The sequence below is a fragment of the Ptiloglossa arizonensis genome, chromosome 3 (genome assembly GCF_051014685.1).
Source record: "Ptiloglossa arizonensis isolate GNS036 chromosome 3, iyPtiAriz1_principal, whole genome shotgun sequence".
NCBI classification, from domain to species: domain Eukaryota; kingdom Metazoa; phylum Arthropoda; class Insecta; order Hymenoptera; family Colletidae; genus Ptiloglossa; species Ptiloglossa arizonensis.
Genome location: NC_135050.1, coordinates 3,265,915 through 3,288,938, shown reverse-complemented (window position 1 = coordinate 3,288,938; position 23,024 = coordinate 3,265,915). Strand labels below are relative to the sequence as shown.

General features: G+C 32.2%; 1 protein-coding gene across 7 annotated transcripts in view; it reads left to right on the top strand.

Annotated features, from left to right (window-relative positions):
• The window catches only part of LOC143144056 (uncharacterized), a 76,285-nt gene extending 57,925 nt beyond the window's left edge, over window positions 1–18,360 (top strand). For 3 of the 7 annotated variants that reach the window (XM_076306057.1, XM_076306059.1, XM_076306058.1), the window contains 2 exons: window positions 8,286–8,470; window positions 13,212–18,360. In XM_076306057.1, the coding sequence (XP_076162172.1) occupies window positions 8,286–8,470; window positions 13,212–13,508 (482 nt within the window). In that variant the 3' untranslated portion in view covers window positions 13,509–18,360. The remainder of the gene's footprint in view (window positions 1–8,285; window positions 8,471–13,211) is intronic. The other 4 variants (XR_012991338.1, XR_012991337.1, XR_012991336.1 and 1 more) reach the window with 4 other exon arrangements.
• The last annotated feature ends 4,664 nt before the right edge of the window (window positions 18,361–23,024 follow it).

The window sequence follows — 23,024 nt, the reverse complement described above, 5'->3', positions numbered from 1 at the left end:
TCACCGGGTATAAAAATATACCAAAAGTTAAGAAAAGTGTTATCGATTTGTTTCTTTTTCGATATTGTTTTGTCATTAGTTTTTGGGACTCAAATGTATAATCATACTTAGTCACGAGATCGGATATGTCATAGGATTGATATCTTGTGTTAGTAACCTATCTCATATTCGTATCGTCTTCTGCATTAAAACCTTCGTTGAATATTCGTTATTTATAGTAAATCGTCTCAGGTGGGATCATAAATAAATTTATCCACAATTTTGTGATTTGCTTTTGCATTTCGGAACCTTCATCCATTCATTTTTGCAATGTACTCTGTACACTCGTTTTACGTAACAATTATGTATTCAGTATCTGTCATTAGTTGCAACGAAGCTTGAAACGTCTCATTGTCGTCATCTTCAATGAACGCAATATACTTAATAACTGTACGGTAAAATACTCGTAATCTCGTCACTTTTACGAATGTTAATAACATCTTTTAGGGGCATATTTTCGAAACTTTAAATCAGGGATTCTCAACCTTCAACATTAGACTAACACTAAGTAGCAAAAATGAACTGAACTTAAATACAAATTATACGAATCGATGAAAATGTGGTGTATCATACTGACTTATTAAAGCTACATCTAGAATTTATATAGTTATTAGAATTCAAAGCAAATAGATTCATAAAAATATTATTGAAATACGTGTATACAACAGACAGAGAGAGAAAATAAGAATTGCACGCAAACTTTAACGAGATACTTGAATATCTGGCTCGATTACATCCGGTGCAGTATCCATCGAGTTTCTGTATTTATTTACAGATTGAACCGCATTTCGAATAATTTTTGTTTTTCACTTTTTGGAAGAATTCTTGTATCTTTAGTTTGGTACTTGCGCAGTGGTACCGGTACTGGTTGGGAAGACCTGCTCTGAACTGCAACGATATGCAAAATAAAATCGATTATTTCAACATACTAGATTAGTATATCACCTTATGAATCGAAAGAAAATTATCCATTAAAAATTTGAACAGACTGAAATTACTGAATTCTGATACAAGGAGTTATGAAATACGGAGCAGAGGCAGTAGGAAACCGCAAGAGGTCTGCTGGTTAGATTGGCCTGTCGTGGCATAACGAAAGAAGGGGAATCGTGTTCGCAACAGTTACTTTCTAAACGTGGGCATGTAACCTGCGACCTGCATAGAATGGCTCTCACAATGGGAGAAAGCTCTAACCTACAGAGATCGACGTTGTACGCCTACATGTGGAAAGACCGTGAGAGAGAGGTATCAAAAAATATTGAACAAAGATGTTCAACAAATAAGTGGACAAACAAATGCAACACAGAAATTTCTATATATCGAACTATGAGTAATTGATCGGCGAGCTCGGAATACTCGAAGCTTGAAATTTCTCACCGTGAAAATTGTACCGATTGATCCTTTCACTCACGGCGTAACACATTGAATTTCGTTTGTTTCAAAACAGAATTGAAAACAATTTTACTCGTTATTCTTATCGAAAAATACCGATTAATCCTTTTACACACTGCGTGCTAAATGTAACACATTGAATTTCGTTTGTTTTGAAACAGAAACGGGAAAACAATTTTACTCGTTATTGTTAACGAAATATTGAAATCGAACTAATTTTACGTTCAGTTGATACGACCAATTAATTAAGACATCGGCTTACGAAAAGGATGCAATTTATGCTGTCATTACCGTATGAACATTAAAATTCTTTTTTCTCTGTATATAAAAATAAAAAGTTAATTTTGATAATGTAATTGCTAGACATTCTCTTCTTCAAGTATTGTGCGAGATTTCTTGTCTCATAAAGAGTACTTTTTTACGAATAATTTTTGTCTCTTTCGAGAACACTGGCAGATAAAATATCGAGAAAATTTAGCTTGAAGGAAGTGTAGCATCGGAAAAAAAGTTCGATTACATGGACTATTTTCTCTCTATAGACCAGAAGAACTGTTTTTACGGATACAAATTTTCATATTATGAAAGCTAAATTTAAAAGTTAAATATCAATTTTTTTTATCAAATTTAAAGTAATTGCAGTAATCTTTATTATTTCAATGAAAAATTAATGTATTTCAAAAGTTTCTACATAGTTGCTCATAATATGTTAAATTCGGCACAACTATAGTTATCAAATGGTAGTATCGCAGATACTACAATACGTCGTCAAAATATTTGAAATAATTCAACATGCTTGTGTATCAAATATATTATTATTTCAAAAAACGAAAAAAGAAAAATTTATTATGTACAGTTGTTCACATTGAAAATCGTTCACCATTCTCGCTTATTTATCGAGTCTCTATAAAATTCATTATATTCGTAAATAAATCTCACCTGCATTACCATATTTTTACATAATTATGGAATATAAAGTACAATGCAAAATTGTAATAAAAGGTGCTTTCACATAAAATAAATCTCGCAATAAAAATTATTCGCATTTACTTAAATAATGTAGACTTCATATTTCATTTTACAAATTCTCTTTTACTAATTTCCATTATTCTCGCCTTGCTGTTAAACATTGTCCATGAAAAATTAATAGTAACTATAATTCCATTGTATGTAATACTTTGTTTCATTTCATTACGTATTTTATTGGAAAATGAATTAATGCGATAGCGTAGCAAACAAAAAATATGAAAAAATAATTGAATATACTTAATTTAAACAAGGCAGTTTTCAAATTTTGTAAATGGATTTTACTGTAAACGGTTTTTTTTACTGTTAAATATTTTTCCTAAAATTATCCTGGTAGTGCAACGATTCCATAATATCTGTTATTGAATCCTTCATTGATATTTTGTAAAATTTTATGTTGCTCTATATTCAAACAATTTACGCATTCGTACATATTATATTGTATACAATATATACAACGAGTCTGACACATTTCCTAAAATAATGATAAGAGAAAATGTCTGTGGAGAAAAATCATTGTTTTGGAGAAGCAAACGATATAATAAAGAATATTTCTTTTCTCAATATCGTATTTTTCGAAGTCTTAGTCGCCGACATTTTGCTGTATAAATCGACATGCTTTCATCATTGTAGCATTGTAGCCGATTGGAAGAAGAATTCAGCCATGCGTAATATATTGGCTCTTCGATAACCTTTTGAAGAGCTATTATAAAATCATGGTTTGATGTACAGGAGCGACGTGTGCTTACATTATTGTAACGTATGCAAGGCTGCTTCCTAGAAAAGCGAATTTCGCCACAATTTCAAATTAATATATAAAAAAATTAAATTTATTCAATTTGAAATAACTCGATTATGATGCATAAAAAGAATATACTGTAATGGAATATATATTGTATTAAGTAATGCAACGAAGTATGCCCAACTATACGTAAACGTTTATGAATGTATCGTTTATTATAACGATTTACGCTAGTAGTATGGAAGATATAGTAATCATGTTTAGACGTTATTTGAGAATCGTTGGTTATGAAGTTGATTAGAGCTACCCCGGAATTAAAATTTGGTATATGTTTTATTGGTACAATGGAGCACTTATTTCCAGGAAATTATTTATTATTTTTCTTGTTCGAAGAGGACACATATTCGAACATTTTTATTTTTAGATTAATATGTAATTACGTAAAAGTTATGAAAGACCGACACACGAAACAAAATAATTGTAAAACTTCAGAAGAGGTAACTATTAGTAAAAGCTAAATTCACTTTGCTTCATTTCATTCCAAAAAATTGGAACAATATTTACCTATTATTTCTGGAAGCATGATATAAGCTTCCATTACACTGTCATGAACAATTTCTGTCCATGTATTGGTACTATAATTGTAACTACAATAAAGCCAGTGTAATCTAAATGATTGTGTAAGAACCACGCTTGTTGCATTGCTTTGACAAGTGGAAGAGGTGGTCACTTAACAAATTACCAAAGTTGAAGATGAAGGGAACAAGTACAGAAATACCTTGGTGTAACACATGTACTTTTGGGTCCACGTAAAATGTTTTAAGGGGAGATGGTAGTGAATCTGTTCCTGTAATTGACCTTCTCGGACTGAAATCCAGCCAAGAATGAGCACAATAGTGAACAAATCTTCTAGTATAGGCATTCAGTTGCCAAACTTCAAAATGTCACCACATACGTATCAATTTGATAGACACCAATGCAATCAAAACTTGCATATTTTTCATTGCATCTTCTTGAAAGTATTGTCAATGGATTGTTGAGATTTTTTTGAAGATTTATTTTATCGATTATAATAATCACACAATAAGATCAAACACGACTGTATTTGAATTTTCTTTATACAAATCATTTCCGAAAAACTTTCAGCTACGTATAATTAAAAATAGTTCGAATAAAATTGCGTTTGATTTCAATTTTAACGGAAAAATTTGGTTAATTAATTAACAAGGGGTTAATCAATTGATAATACTCCGATGAAGCTAGAATGAGAAATATAAAAACCTTTAGTTTAAATTTGTAACTATCACATCCATGCACTTGGAAGTTCGGCTAGTCAATTTTTAAATCTACAACTGTTGACTGCTCGAGATGACAGTTTCTCAAACTGAAGAACATAATCAGAGATGGGGATGATTCAATATCTTTCATAGAGGTATTGAAGATTTTTTTGCATCGAGTGGTTACTGAACATAATAATAATCATAGATAGCAGAGATATATTCCGTAAATGGAGCTTCTTCTTCTTGGAGATTCATTGTATGAATCTCGATACTTGTTGAAATTTCCAAAATTTTTTTTCTGCAATTATGGAGATTCTATTTCGGAAACAGAGTCAAGCAGTACAAAATAACTACAAGAATGTTTTCTATTATTCTCACGTACTAAATTCAACTCTGAAATTATACTTGCCTGTACTTATATCGATACACCCACTAAAATACAAATATATACCTGCATATAATTAGTGAAGTCTAAAACGAATGAAATTCTTCTGTAATTTCAGCAAAACACGAATGATAGTAAGCATAAACAGTCCAATCCAATGAACAAGAGTCATTTAACGATTAAACTTGAATAGTAGAGAATGTCGTTCCATAAATTTTTTACAGAAATAGCAGCACATCCCATGACTTAAAATTTGTTCAGTGTGAGTCAGAATCTTAATTAGATGCAAATATTACCAACAGAGAATTCTACATTACCGGCAGAACCGCCTGTTTTAACAATTGAGTGTTCTATGTTATCGACTTATACCGTACTAAAGATTTCTCCCATTCCTCACTACATCACCTCGTTTAAAGTTCAAACTCCTCTCCCTGCTATTCATTCGTACTTTCTTTCACTATGACATTGTTCTTCCTCTTTTGACGATGTTCTTGAAGTTCGTTCAATAGTTTGTAGATTCGGTTGGTGATCTTCAAACGGTTTCAAAGTCCCCCTTTAAACGAAGGAGAAATTTTTTATACATATACAAAGTTTTGAATTAGTGCCACTTGTATTGAAAAACACTACACAATCTATGTAGATGTAAGAATGTTCACGACAAACTGAGGAGAGAAATTAGAAATCCTTTTCAAAGGTCCCCTTTACATAAAGGAGAAAATTTCTATATACACACAGAGTCTTGAGTTAGTGCCACTTATATTGAAAAACACTATATAATCTAGAAGAATGTTCATGGCAAACTGAAGAGAGAAATTAGAAATATCATCTCTATGATATTGAGCAGTCTGTGCAATCGTCTTTCGATATTATTTCTTCAATAATATTTATTATGTAGGCACTCTCACCCGATGTTTCTTAGGCTATTCAAAAATAGAAACTGAAATGGTGATTGAGATTTTTAATCGCATCATGTTCTTCGCTAAATATGAATAATGAAACATCGCCAAATAAACTGACACGAGTCAGTTTTACTTTAAACAGCTAAGAGGCAACGTGAACTTTATAATGAAAAAATCGATATTTTTTGTTGTTCCATTTTCTTAAAATATAATATTTTAACTGTCTTAAAATATTCATATGAAATTTGAAATATTATCGAAGATGCGTTTTGCGTGGAGCAACGATAACACTCTTAAATGTGTTATTCTCGAAACATGTTTTGATAAATAAAAATTGGAATAAAAAAAATATCGGAACAATTTTCGGCCCGTATTTGTTTTTAATCCTCATCGTTTTGTTAATTTTTCAAATTTGTGTCTACTAATTTGCAAACATGTTTGTAATGTCTAGAACTTTCAAAAAAATACAAGGAACAACAATACACTTTTTTAAAGAAATAAAGTAAAAGGACCCCTTAATACGTCGAATGCCATTAGTATGTCCGCTTAGGCTACGACAATCGCCAGTGATCGACACTTTGACGCACAATGTTTTTTTTTAATGTTTACGTGGAGCAATAACTAAGGAAAGTTACGATACATTTACTCAGCACTCAATGTGTTTATTAAACAACGCGCGCCAAAAGTTACATTTATAAACTTGAACCGTTTACCTCGATAACGTAATCCCAGCTTGTAAAGTGGCACAGAACTTATCGATTTACACTAACTCGAAAAATGATTGTATAATACTGAAAAAAGATCTCACATTTTTATTTACAGCCTGTAATAGGTTGTTCGATAAATTTTGTCGTTCGATAAAACTTATCGAGTGACCTAGTACTATACAGTTCAATAAATTTTATGCAACGATAAAACTTATTGAACAACCTAGTATATAACACATAAAATAGAATTTGAAATACAAATACGAGGAATAATGTGGTCGAATATAAGTCGAGCAAGATGGAAACTTGGTTGCATTCTGCTAAGAAATTCTTAAGATTGAGATGGAAATGTGAAAGAATTTGTGCAGGACTATGAGAGAGTCGCGCAGACGAGCATGTATAATACATAACTGCAAAAATTTAGATAATTACGTTTCCACGGAGAGAATGTTTTCTCAGCTCTCACTATTCTCACATGCTGACTTTCGTGAGAACACGTGACAATGCTTAACGTTACCGTCATTTTGAGCTAACCGATGAATTCAACGTGATATTTCACACGGCTCGGTCACATCATTCAGAAAACAAGCATTGAAAACGCCCCATTATTTCTACGTTCTAACTATCTTAATAATTCAATCTAAATCAATCTATCGATAGAATAAAATACAAGAGTCGAGTGTAGTCTTACACAAGCGTACATTTGAAATTATATTTTGATTCTCTGTTTTAAGATCATGTTCAGATTTCTATAAATAATCAATCTGATAAATGCTGAAATAATTTTTTGTTGAAAAATATTAAGCGCACACATTCTTTTTCTTCTTTTTTGAAAAAAATTTTTCAAGCTACGGCCGAGAACAAAATACCAAAAGTACACGGTGAAAATTCAATATTTAATTCACGAACCATTTTAACAAACAGTGGAAATAAATATAAATTTTTTCTTGATGGTAAATACTATATGTTATTTACAAAAAATTGGCTAAAAGTGGAATTTAAATGTATCGAAAAGTTTTTTAAATTATTATCTTAGATTATATTTTTTTTGCTTGAACTCTTTTAAGAATTCGCACATGTTTTTTTTTTTATTATTCAATGTTTCGATGTCTCTTTTTTTTAGTGTTTTTATCAGGAAACTGCTATTCAATTTTTCCATAAATGTTAGTCACAGAACTTGTAAAATTTCCCGATGAGAGCCCAGAGAACGAGGTTAACTTGTTCTCGAAAGTCTAATTATTTATTGTTAGTTTCATTATTCAAATTTGTCTGCCCCTAAATTCTGAATACTTCAATTATTTTAAATATGTGTGGAAGTCCAAAGTTTATCGAAAGTTATCGAAAGTTTAGTCATGTTTATCGAATATCGAAATATCGACAAAATTAACGTGAAATAAAACGTATAATTTATTCGATCGAACACGATATAATTTTCTAGTACAGTTATTGAATTTCGATGAAAAATAAAGAAACGAGAAAAAATTCCCAAGCTGTTGGTTATAAACAATGATTATTTCTCATTACTTTACTCTCAACGACAAAACATAGATATTTAGAGATACGATTGCCATAGTACGCAGACATACTGTCATAAAAGAAACATTTGCAATAAGTATATTTATATTTTTTTATATTTATGAATTCATTGATTAAAAAAAGAAGTTTATTTAATTGCAGTCTTCCTAAGAAATATAGTAAGCAGTACAGTACAAAGATAGTAAAAATCGAATCTCGTTCATCGTTTACGCGATCAATTTGTTCATTACATTCGATTTTCGGAATCAGTTTGCATACTTTCTGATTAGACATGTTCTGTTGCAGGTATAGGAGTGGTTCTGGTAACTGTGAGCGCTGTAGCGTGGCGAGTGACCAGTCGAGAAAATTGCGGTAGTTTCTTTGGTTTCACGGGGATCTCGGGAAGGATTCCACCAGCGAGACCAATTCATCCATATGCTGCTATGATTTATCCGGAATTTCAGTTTAGAACTCCACCACCAAGTTATCAGGTGACACCCCAAAAATTCCTTTTAACGTTTCTTCGTCTTACTATACGGTTCCATCTTTACCGATTTCTTGCTTTCTTCTTACAAAGGATAATGTTAAGTATTATAAACCATCCCTAAGAATGTGTTACTAGATTGTCCAATAAGTTTTGTCGTTCGATAAAACTTGTCGAACAACGTAGTATATGCCAGTATTAATTAAATGTTCCATAACTCTAGTATTGAGTACATAATCCTAATACTATCCAAATTGTGAAAATGCTATTGTACAAGTATGCTAAGAAAGCAATCGTGTAAGCTGAAAAGCTATGAGAAACAATGAATCTAGGAATAAATTGTGCTAAAAGTTTAAATAGACGTGAAACTCAACTTTTGTTTCTCAATATTAGGTCTATGTTTAAAGATATGCTGCACAGTTCAACGTGAAGTATCGAGTTCGCATCCTTTTACGATTTGTTTGTAATTTTCCCTTTTTTTATTTTACAAACTTGTTTTTCGTAATCGGTCGGGTTTCAATAACTTTATAAAACTAATTTAAAGGTAATTTGTAGGATGTCGACCTTCCTCTTTATGGTATACCAACATTGTGAAACCCCTTCTGTGCTTCACAATAGCACATTAGTATTGAAACATATATCATGTATGTATACCATATATGTACGGTATTCTTTAACAAACAGAAAGAGTTACATTACTCAACTGCCTTCGTATGTATCTAGGACGTATGTACTTTGAAAATAAATCGGTCTAAACTCGGGCAGCGAAATTGATAGTATAGTTGTGCAACAATTGAAAATCATCCAATTGATGGCATGCTACACATCTTCGTACAGTTAATCCTTGGTAACACTTTTCAGAGTTGAGTACAAATATTATTTAAAATGGCACATAATAAATAGTCTATTTCAATTCAAATCGTACGAGTACGTTTGAAAATAAAATAATTTATTTCTGGGGAAATGTTTTTAAAGTAAATTAAATATTTAAAATGTCACTTTATTCGATGTATACTGAAATTACTTGGGCTTATATTCAAAATATTTCGTCTATTTTAATTTACTTTTTATTTATTCATAGAGCTCAAGTATGTCTCTCTCTTTACTAAGTATAAATAGTTTCTTACTCTCATTTTATTTTCCCTTGTATTATAGTCGTGTATATTTATCGATATAATGGGCACAGTTTCTATTAGAATAACACGAACTCATCGCTAGTTGGACGCAGTTGCTTAGTATGCAAGCTTCTATTAAAATGTTAATCAATTTGTAATTTAATATAAAGAATCACGTTGACCGTGTTTAGAATAATTATATTGGCAAATTATCATTTTTTAAACGAAAAAAAGTCGTAGAGGACAATGTTAGTAAAAAATTCCATGCGGGTTCGACTGTGAACCTTTAAATTAAATGACAGAGGAACAAGGAAACTATACTCGAGCCAACGAGACGAGTCAGCGAAGAAAAACAGTGTTCTGAGTGCAGCTGCAGTGCAGTCTGATGGTGCAGTTGCAATCATTGGCTGCCAAACGACACTTACGAGTATCATTCATCTCTGCAGAAGACCGTCATCGTATGCAAGGTCAAATAGAAATTTTAATATTTTTCAAATGTGTTTTCTCTTTTTTCACTTTGAAAATTGAGAGAGCAGGAAAAATGCTTAAAAAACGGTCAGTTCTTCATGAGCTACTGAAACGAGCCTTTTTGCCTCTGCTGTTGAGTTCTGATTTTGAACGGGAAAATATTTGAACATTATCACCTGTTAAAAACGTATTAAGCGAATATATCTTAGTGCAAATAAGAAAAAAAAAACAGTATTTTAAATATATATGAAAAAGAGGTGAAGACCAATCCAGGAAAATTTACTCGTGATATCGTGAAGGAAACAGCTCGTATTGCAGACGTTTCTAAAAGGTAAATTGAATAATCTTGTGATATTAAAGTTAGGTATTCAGGCATTCAAGTATTCAACTTTATTGCTTAATTTTGGGAAGTTTTTCGACCAATATATTGTATACGTAAAGAAAACGTGTCAGGAGCTTTTTTATTGTTTTCAACGATAAAAAAAGTCTTACAAGAGGTTAATGCTGACACTACTTTGCCAAATTTTAGAAACAGCTCATTTAAAAAATATATTATAAAAAGTATGAAGTTTAAATTTGTTCCCCAAGGACGTAACAGCTTTTTAAAAGATGAAAATGAAATTGTTGTATGGCGAAGAAATTATTTAACAAAATGAATGCAATTTAGAAAGTCTAATTGACCGATATATTATTTAGATAAAACATGGATTGATTCAGGACACAGAAAAAATAAAGTTTGATAGGACATGAATATAACTTCTCGAAGTGCTTTTTTAAGTGGCTTTACAACAGGCTCTTTACTTAAAAATTCAACAAATAAGAGAAAATTTAATAATTGCACACATTGGTAGTAACAAGAGCTTCGTCAATGATGCGTTATGGGCTTTCGAATCAAAGAAAACCGGAAATTATCACGAGGAGATGAATTCAGTATCATTTGAACAATGGTTTTCAAAAGTTTTAGATAAAGTAGAAGCAAATGCAATGATTGTTATGGACAATGCTCCATATTTTTCAAGAAAAATAAATAAAGTATCCAACAGTGAATAGAAAACAGCCGATGTGCAAAATTGGCTGAATGGTAAAAATGTATCTTTCACTCAGGATAAGATGAAAACTGAATTGTTGCATTTAACAAGACAGCAAGGAGTAACCCATTCGTATGCAGTTGATGAACTCTCGAATTGATATGAACTTAAATAAAAAATTATTTTGCGAGAAAAAGTACCACGTGCAAGTTTGGCGACACGAAGAATTTATTCTACGAAGAAGCAAGTAAAATTATGGCAGATGATTGAGAGAAATGTATTCAACATGTAATGAAAGTTGAAGATAAATTTTTGCAGTTAGATTGCACAATTGGAAATGCTATTGAATCTTTCGTTATAAATGTAAATGATTCCAACTGTCGTGTATAACTATTTAGAACCAGCACTAGCAGTTCGAACTTAAGCATTGATAGCGAATTAAATTCGAAATAAGAAAATATTAATCGTTTATAACTTCTTTTGTAATTTTATTATTATTGACAAATCCTAATTTTCTAATACGCACAGAGTTACGTTTATTGACTCGTTTTCTTGCCTCGAGTATAGGCACTTGCTCTAATCAATTCTCATACTTAATTGCTAAACAATTACATTGTATAGGAGCAGAATCTCCGTATCCGCGGAAAATATGCATAACCGCGGATATGGAGATTTTATCGCATAACAAAATTCTCCATGTACATTTATAAAATTGTATATTTATAATAATACAGATATGAACAAAAATATAGCACACTGTAGAAGAGAATGTTAAAAAGTGTAGAAAATTTTAAATATTAATAAGTAATCGTTCCACAAGTTTTAAGTAATTGTAAACCGACAATTATTTAATGCAAATATGATGGATTTAAGTTATTAAAAAAGTAGATGCAGTAATAAAAACACAAAACAAAGCGAACTTGAAATTGCTAATTTCAAACGATTATAGCTTCGGAACAAATCCATGAAATGCAAAATTTCAATCGCTATTTTGTAGATAATTTTAAATACATACATAGCTTTTGTACATCGATTTCTACAATAAAATGTAATAAAATGAGTAGAGCTTTGGATTAATGTGGTTGCTTATTGATCTTCGGTAGATATTGTGATTTTTTATATCACCTGCATCAGGTCTGTAAGTGTTGCACACTCTGGCAATTGCTGTAATTGTAAGATATAATTGGAACGTGTAGCTTGCCAAGAATTTTGGTTTTACTTAAATTTCATATCAAAAGGATCACAGCCAAAAGTGAGTGGACAAATGTGTTTGGAATTAATTTCCAAACTAATAAGTTACAGTAGAAATTGGTGTCCATAAAAAACCGATCCCTATCGGCATAAATTACGCATCGTATGGCGGCAAAACGCTATGCCCGAATTGAAAATCGTTTCGACACTTCTACACCGTCTACAAAATCTAATCCTGTGTACAGCTTTCGCGCTAGATAAAGAACTTTTGGTAAATACGCAAAAATAATTTCTAAGGACTACGTACATCGGTTTTTTAAACTTTGACGATCATTTATACCTGGTCAGAACCAGCAAAAATTAATAACTCCTGTACCATTAGATTCGTAACACTCTCCTCTATCGTTTAAGACCAAATCGAAGTCCCTATCGTTTTTAATTATCACGCAATACCTCGTTCTTGTCGAGAATCCTGGATTTTTACAAAAAAAAAAAAAAAAAAAAAAAAAAAAAAAAAAAAAAAAAAAAACGTGTGTGTTTCGAAAACCGAGGACGATGAAAATTTAACAATGGCGCACATTGGTAGTAACAAGAGCTTCATCAATGATGCGTTATGGGCTTTCGAATCGAAGAAAACCGGAAATTATCACGAAGGGATGAATTAAATATCATTTGAAGAACGGTTTTCAAAAGTTTTAGATATAGTAGAAATGCAGCGATTGTTATGGACAACGCTCCATATTATTCAAGAAAAGTAAATAAAGCAATTCTGCTCCCGGGTAGAATATAAATATAAAATAAGAATATAAATAGTGTAAAAATCATCCAGTGGGTGTTGCAAAACCGAAGGAAAGTTGCGATTTGTCGCATTGTGTAATCTGTACGTAGCTGTTGCTCGATGAAACGTATCAACGTAGAAGTCTCAATATAACCGATTTGATTTTAGGCGAGTATGCAGGAGTACAGGCTTCGACTGCTGCTTTTGGATCGCTTGCAACCAACGTCCTCGCCGCCACCAACATACAGGTCGAACGCTGGAAGTATCGTGACTCCTGGCACGACTAGAGAAAGCAGACCACCGAGCTACTGTGCCAGATCGAACGTTGCTTCGAATACGAATGCCGCGCCTTCGAAGAAGGACGCGAACTTGGTCAGGATCGTTCAGACTGAATCGGAACCCGTCATTTTGAGCGGGGATCAAACGCCTCCGGTTACCGCCGTCGAGGTACTCGCGCATCTCTGATTATTATTCCGTTGTAATAGCCGTATCTTTCATCGTTGTCGCATAAACAGGCTGTCGATCGTTCGAGGAGATTTCAATTCGCGTATCTCGCGAAAGGTATTATCTACCGGGTAATCGAATCGTATCGTTTGAATTTGTTTCATCGCTTCCTCGGTACGCTGTAACCGAATGCTAGTTTCGATTGTTTCAAAATCGGACAATTCTTAGGGGACGTCACCGAGACGATCAATGTTAACGCGTTGAGCGCCGAGCAAGTTTTCTATGTACCAGGGACGGTACTGTCTTCAACATTTGTTCAAATTATTGCGTACAAAATAGAAACATTTACTACTTGGACGGTGTACCGAATATTTGACAGTATTTCAATTGACATTTACGTCGATCGGAAGTTTTGCAAGTATTAACGGTTTATTTATGGTAAGCGTATTAAGGAAGCGTTGTAAGTTCAATGTGTCGGGCATCGGTGATCGACGTAGCCTAATCGGAAAGTTCGCTGCCTATCACCGGTGACCTCGCGGCATTTGACGCGTTAATCGAGTAACCTTTTCGAAGAAATAGATTTCCTTTAAGTATTCAACGAGCAGGTGAGTCGTTTCGACCGTTGTTTTCCAAGTGCTTCTGCACCTCGTGGCTGACGTTAGACTCGTGCCATTATGCAGGCGTTGGGAAATCGGCGCCATATCCGGTCAGACGAGTTAAGCATCCCAAGAAAACCGTGATAATTGTGGTCATGGGTAAAATTAGCTAATTTGTAGCCGTAGAACCGACAGGTGTATAATACGAGACCGTGCTTACTAAAGTTTCTTTTCTACGGCGTTGAAGATTTACCTTCGAATCTTTTAATCACTTTCGCTTTGTGATAATAGTGACGAGAATAGAACGCGGTACTAATAGAGAGAAACACAAGTACGTGCAAGAGTAAATGCAGAACCGTTTAATTGTAAGAAAATATTTTCGCAACTGGTGATAAAGTAAGATAATACTCGAGATCAAAGGGTTTCCAAATATTATATTCCATGACGTTAATATTTTTGCGATCATATGGAAGTTTGGGTGTACAGGGTGCTCCAAGACTGTAGATACAAACTTAACTGGTTAATAGAACCCCCGAAGACAAATGAAAAATTGTTGTTACACGTTTAAAATAAAACGTACAATTAGCCATAAATGTCTACATACATTCTATAAAGTGTAATATTAAAGACGATTGAAAAGTTTCGATAAACCTACTGGTATTAAATTGTTTGTCGGTTACGATTAGAAATATTTTTAAAACAAATAATTCTTATTAAACTAGTTTATACGAAACCATCGGCAATATATAAAATACCACTTCAATTTAACATATGGATTAACAAGAAAGAGTTGCAAACGATCCAGTTTCAACTTGGATAAAACTTTATAGATTGATAAAACAACCAAAGGTAACAGGTACGTATTTTTTTTTTTTTTGTCTAATAACTCATGCTTAAGAGATGAGACCAATCTCCAAAGTTCGATTCCTAAAATGCTAGTTCGAAAAACGATTAGAGATAGAAAACGAACGTTTTAACAAAAATTGAATGGTTTTCGTCAAATTAGAAAAAATAAAAGGTTTTCGCAAATGTACAAAAGAATTATGTCAGCCATATTTATATACGTATAGTATTCTACAATTAATACAAAAATTTCATTTCTTATTCCAGTAATTTGTGGTAATCGCGTCATAACCGGCGCGACAAATTATTACTGTATAATTACACTATACAAGATATCCCGAAATTCATAGTACAAATTAGGTCAGAGAGATCCTATGGCTTGAAATAAGCTGGAAATATAAAATAATATAATTATATGGAAAACTTCGTTTTTGAGAAAAATGCATTTGAAAACTAATCTAATATGTACTTAAGTATGCATGTACTTAACCGACAACTGGTTACTCACCGATTGCATTACAGATGTTTAAGATGTCTTCTGCAGACCTTAGGAACACATTAATAGGTTAGTATCGATAGTGAACCGTGCCTAACATAGTATCCTATACAAAAACAATTACAGCAGTCGTTTGTAGTAAAATTCGTAACGCCAGTCATCACTTAGGTGCACGTGTACTATATTGTTTTTCAAATGCACTTTCTCTCGAAAAAGAAACCTCCCACGTAATTTCGTTACTTTTGATTTTCATCTTATTCCAAACAATAGAATTTGTATCATGAATTGCGGGACACTTTGAGCAGTCTCGACAATAGTTGTACTCGTCGAAGAATTATTTGGACATAAAAGATTTTTCATACCAGCCGCATTTAATTGACGCAACGCCATTGCAAATATTGCATCTTGATTCGTTTTCGACGGAGTAACAGTATTCTACGATGCTGATTAGGTTTATGCGACCTGTATTTCGCATGTCTACGACCTTCCATTTATTTTTATTAGCCGAAATCACCAATTTCTTGAACAATCGATCAAAATAATCTGTTTTTCCCAAAACAAAATTACATTATATACGTGCTATTAGATCTCGGTGGATTTTTAAAGTAATTTATTTAATTGTCTATCACATTTACGCGACAATTAACAACCAATAAACGCGTGAAAAATAATAAATAACTAGTACAATGAGTGATAGTGCAAATTCGATTTGCTATACTGTTTACCAGGTTTTCAAGCATGTCCAAGGACAATTCATGTCCTGCATCGAGTATCGTCATCATGAGCGTCATCATGATCCCACGATCTGGGATTGGTGCTGATTCGGGTAAATACGGCATGACTTCATTATGCTGAAGACATTTGCGTGTATTGTTACTTTTGTTCACAACTAGCATTGACTTGTTGAAAAATAAGAGGTGTTATCCAAGGCGATTTGAATCTTGCATTATTAATTCCATGAGCCATGCTAAAATACCATGACATATGTATACAATACTACAATACCGATCATTTGTTTATTCGTTCTTACATTTGTCAATTTCATGCAAGAGAGATGATCTTCAGTCATGAGAAAGAGTTTAACCTTCACATTACTGAAACATGGAGGTCTGTGCCACTTCTGACACCAATATTTCACTTATACTAATTCCTATAGTCTTCATTCGTACTCTTCATACTTGAGTTCCTCATCGATGTTGTACTAACACAGTGACAATTGTTCGAAAATCGAAGTACAATGACGCCAGACTAATACAATGACGATCACTCGAGTTCCTAGTAGATTTACAATCGTGTTTATTATAACAAAAATGTTATTTGTTTTAGTCATTCACATTATAAGCATTACATTGGTATAATGGTTTGTGTTTGTCTTGAATGTGCTTTACGCACACATCTTCTACAATAATCACACATTGAAGAATATTTGTTATTATTACTCGTACAGAAGCAGCATCTGGCACGTGTTGCCATTTACGTCCGGATACAATTTTATGTTCTGAATCTATATTGTCCATGTCTTCTAGAACATTCATTTCGATTTCAGAATCTTCCATCACTGGCTCGACATTATTACTGGATGCTGTACTCCATCCAATCACTGAGCATATAGAAATTGCTCGTTGCTTGACGTGGTATATAACACGAACAATAAATGAACAAAGATAATAATAACGATAAAATAACAGAGACAACAAAGGCAATAAGAATAGACTTTTACAGAAAATACTTCGCACACGTTTTTCTTCGCTAGAAGTTCGTAAGAAATTAAACAGTTCCAGAAATTTAAGAACAATTGCCATTGCATCGAGAACATCGTGTTCTGTATATCTGTGTAGAGATTTCCATCAAAGAAACGTTTCACCGTACCTACAAGAACGCACCAACTATCGCCATTGCAGAAGCAGTATGGCCTTTATGATGATAGTGAGACTCGATCAATGTAAATGGCGGTTATTGGTGTCACTTGAGAAAAGAACCGAGGCATTTCTCAAAGCGACTCATCTAACTAATAGAATTTCAACAAATCAACTCTAATCTCTTTGTTTCGTATCTCTATGAATTTCATCGTCTATTTTGCAACACTATAATACCAGTGTTCACAGAAGTGTTCGCGAGTGCTTTTGGTTTAATGAAATTACGGTAGTGAATTGATCGGCATGTCTACTGGATTTAAATCTAGTAAAAAAATCTCCGGGGCATTTTAGTGTGCCATATTTACGCGAATTAGTGTTAACACCAGGCTGTAGATGCGATCTAGGTGACAAACTCGATAGCGAGGATTGTTCTTGGCACGCTAAAAATTTAAGAAACAACGTGACGAGTCGAATGTTATTCATCGTAGTGATTGTTCATTATTTTTTTTACAGTTTTATTAAACGGTGCCTTGTAAACCTGACAAGATGTACGAATAAAATTTCTCAATTTCTCTAAACAATATTGTCGTTTTGCGAGGAACATGTCACAACGAAATCAATTTTTTTTCACGTACGGCTCAAGGTGTCTTGTACTGTTCTTGGGTACAACGAATAATAGTGAGTTGGAACAGTGACTCTCTCTATGCACAAATGCACGCATAATGTTCCAAAGAACGATCATTTGTGAGCAAAAGTTAATTTCTTAACTCTCATCTTTGTAATACACTTTCATTTCTATGTAGTGACAATCCCTTGGAACTTCGAAATCTAAATATTGGATTTTTCAGATAACTCTATGACCAATGATACATTGTAAAGATAAGTTTATGAAATTAAAATTAACACTTTATCTACGGGTATTGCGCACATCGCTGACTGCTGGCAGTTGTTTCCAACATAGCAGGATAACTTAAACACTCACTGTATGTAAGTAATATCGTATATCTTCTAGTACGTATTGGATGTTAACGAAACGAGTGTATTTGTTCTTAATAATATTGTTAATAAACTCAGTCCTTTGATACTTTATAGTCTTTATTTTACACTATTTACAACTCAATTACAGAAAATATATAATTTATCTTAACCTTTTCTAACACGTGGCTAGCTCCCTTCTTACACAAACGACGATCAACACGATTCGACATCACACGTGCCCGATCACATTAGGTGGCAGCACACTCGGCACCGACTGCGGTATATTCAAATGCCAATATCCAATAAATACAGTAAAAGCTAGTTATTGGTATCGTCATATAAAAAGTAGGTTATTGTATTATTATTATTATTATTATCATCATCATCCATCATCATCATCATTATTATTATTATTATGTACTTGCTTACTGCTTGCCATACAACTTTACGATGACTTCCAATTACCCTTTCCCTCTTACATACAGTGGCGAACAAAAGTATTCCAACTCTTACCCTTATGATCTTTTGTACAATAAATATTTACGTTAAGTCGAATTTTTTTAAACAATTTAGCGTCTGCAGCAAGTGGAAAGTTTAGTTATATGATTGAATTATTCTATGATTATATTAATACAATTTCTAAACTTCCTTACTGTAGACAAATTGTTTTAAAAATTTCTGTTTAACATACATATTTGGTGTACTAGCGATCATTAATGTAAGCGTTCGAATACTTTCGTTAGCCACTGATTTGATAGATTGTACACATGTAGTCATACAATATAAGTTTTTAAAAACATATTTTAATATCAAGTTTATCCAAAAGTTTTTTTTACAATTGGAGGACTATCAATTTTACACCACAAAGTAACATTTTCAATTTATGAATCATTATTATCCATCTTTGTGTCTGAATTACTAACAATAGTTAGTAATATAATGGCACAAAATTGAAAATTTTAAAAAATCATTTTTAGCATGAAAATTTGTAATATCATCATTACTATCTAAAAAATTTGATAATTTATCTGCAAATACTTGATGAACTTATTTAAGGAGGGATAACACAAAATTTAGTTTGAAAAGCACAAAGATATTTAATAATACGCATTTAACAAGTTTATTGGAGAAAGTTAATATACACGTAATTGTTACAGTAAAACTTATACGTGTACTACGGTTAATAATCTCGTTTTAACTGCCCCTTCTGTTTACATTCCTGAATCATTTGCTAAGGTTGTTATTAATAACAGAATAATACTTCGAAACTCGGAATATTCTATAACCCGTAGATAAAGTGTTAAAAGTAATTGTCTTAATTATTCGTTATACAGTATCAAAAGGAAAGTTTGTGCAATGTTGTCATGTATGTGAGCGCTTACATACATTTCAGGTGTTTAATTGAATTGTAAGCATTATTAAAGCCATACATAACCAACGTAAAGTTTATAAGAATTGAAACTTGGAGAAGTTTTGGTTCAAAAAAAAATTTTTTTTTTATTTAAGACACCGGATTTTTTCATAAGAAAGTTTAGACATTACTAAGAAGAGTATATAAATTTAAGCTGCCACCTCCTGCCATTTTTAACTCCGCACCAATTTTAACACTTAGTCGCCTGCAGTATTTTGTCGTTCTAAATGCATTCGCTTGCAACTGCAGCCTTTTGAACAGCCACTCGAGGTCTGAAGTGTTTTCATCCAGTGAATCTTATTTATCATTAGTATATATTAATTTCACTAAACATTTGACCTCTCGTAGTATATTTCTACCTCGTTGCATTAGTCTTTTACTGAGCGATCAGGCGAAATATCTCTAGCATTCCAAAATTTTTATCCTTTTGTACATATTGAAGTGTACATAAATTCAAATTTAGTTATATATTTTTTATATAATTTTGTACGTAGTTACAGTAGTAAATATATAAATAATGAAATACCTGCCTCTAATTTCATTTGGATGTATCTTTGCATATTATGTTTCTACTTTTTCATGTAATATAGCACTTGAAAGTACATTTAATTTAAGAAATTATAAACATTAACGGACTAAAACATTTTATTTATAATACATAATTAGATTCATATAACGATGAAAATTGTATGCAGTAGAACAATTTAATATTAACATATAGCAGAATACTTAAATTTACAAAAACTTTAATTATACTTAATATTTCATCGGTCCATCTTTATTATTTATTATTTTGACACACTTACGAGGTATAGAATCAATTAAACGTCTAATAGAAATTGTAATCTATGTATTTTGGACAACTTCGTATAATTTATTTAAATTAAACGTCTTTTTTTCTTAGTTATTTTTCTTACATTATTCCATAATACTTATTTCATAATTGGATTTAGGTTTGATGTTATGATTGGTCAAAAATTATTTTGTACGACTCAACGTGTGTTTCAGGTCGTTGTCTTCTTAAAATAACCAATCTTTTGATAAATTATTATTAGCTAATGGCAGTAAATATGTGTTCAATATGTCAACGTAAGACTTTATAGTTTCATTAATATGGCAAATCGGACCACATCCCTTCACAGTCATTCCAACCCGTACGTAACAGAACCACCCCTTTCTTTGACAGTTGGTATTAAGCAGTTTTCATTAAATTCTTCGTCTATTCAACGACAAATGTAAGTTCTTCTTTTCCAACTGAAGAGATTAAACTTCGATTGATTGGTGAAAATGATTTTAACCTATTAGTTTTGGGTCCAGTTTATACGATTTCTAGCAGACATTTTTTCTGTTCCACTTTATATAATAGGTTGTTCAATAAGTTTTGTTCGATAAAAGCACTGTTCAATGTAGCACTGTTCAATAAATTTTATCGAACGACAAAACTTACTGAGCAACCTAGTACTATACTGTTTAATATGTTTCATCGAACGACACAACTTATCGACCAACCTAGTATTATACTGTTCATTAAGTTTTATCGAACGACACTGCTTATTGAACAACCTATTATTGTAAATTGGTGGCCAAAGGGTGCACCGATCAGCAATTAACATTTTTCTCTAATGAAAAAGGCTTGAATCGTTGGTTGTAGTTGACGAATCCCGTGGATAATAAGATGGAATTCTTTTTACTTGATGATTACATATTTTCTTAGAGTTTTTAAAATTTGACTGAATAGAATTATCGAAGCTTTTCTTTGTCGATCGTTCCGCTATTTCTATGAATTTTCCTGTTGTTACACCATTACAGTTTAATTTAGTTAATTCATTGGTATAAATTAGTTTAGAGTTTATCCATTATAAAGAAAATATGGGTCAGAGGAAAGCAAATTCTGTACATAAGTATTACCAATACAATTCATCGCACAATAAATCGTTATATTTAATTAACAGTTGCGGGTACGAAGTTACTGTAAATATTTTCTAGTACGTATTTATCGTCCAATACTTTTTTTACGAATTTATAATAAAGAATTATGAATTTTATTATAATTTCGTAATTTACCTTGCATTTTTGTATTGCAAGTTCTTTCGAGTGATGAGTTAATTGTGCCAAATTTTGTAGAAAATCGAAAGATTGTAAACTTTCTTGTATACCATCAGTGTCAGATATGTTTTCCTCCAAAAATAGCAGAATTCCTTTTCGAAGTGAAAAAAAAACCATTGCAGACATTTCTTTGCACTTAAACGGATATCAGTATGAAGATTCAAGTCACCATGCATTTACCTCACCATGAAAATCCTGGAATTTCATATGCGTCAAGAATCGGTTGCGTCCCCAAATAAGGTTTGTAACCTTCGTCATTAATTTCATCGTTGTACTCAATTCTAATATTTTAGTGCTGAGTACTTGCTGAGGTATGGTGGAGTGAAATGTTAAACAATGAACATTATTTTGTTTCAGTTGGCTTACAAGCCCTGATCAATATCTGTCATCATAACTGGTGTTCCATCGATCACGATTGATACGCATTTATCAAATTAGCCAATTTTTTTTACATGATTTTTCAAAGCTTTGAATGTATCCACGTCCTTGGTCAAACCGTGCAAAAAAGAAATACCAAGAGGTTACTCGTGGATTTTATAATTATCATTAAATCTGCGGATGAAAAGTAATAAGTGAGACACATCCGAGCGATCAGTACTTTCGTTGATACATAGGGAATAAAAGTGTCGTTCAGAAATAATTTTATGCAATTTACCTTCGAAGTACAGTGATATATCTTCAACACAGTTGTACAATATAAAGATATGGATTTGAAATCCGAAACAACTGTACGATATCCAAAAGTTCATGCCATTTGCATTGCACATTGTTTACTTAATAGGTCGTCGTTAAAACATTTTTTAGTGATAGTTTGTGCAGGTGTAGATACATACGTTATGTTAAAAATATTATTTTCTAATTCAATGATAATTACTCAATAATAATATGTAACTTATCACATTTTATTACTGATAATATTCTTGCACGTACAAGACATTGTGTCTTGGAATTGTCTATTCTCCTTGTCGATTTTTCGTAGCTGAAAATATTGAAGAAATCACAAAATAAATTAGGTTCAATTTCAAGCTATACTTTCACTTAAATCGGTAAAAATAAAATACCATCGATTTACAGATCGAATGTCATTTCCACTACCACTCATTGAGGGCTGTCTCATCATCACTTCAGACGAAAGTGAGGAGAGCTTTCATGATGAGTTGTAACGTTACAAATAAAGGTAATTTGGAACTACAAAAATATGTAGTACGTAAAAAAAATTAAATGATCAACCTACTAAGAGTAATAATAATA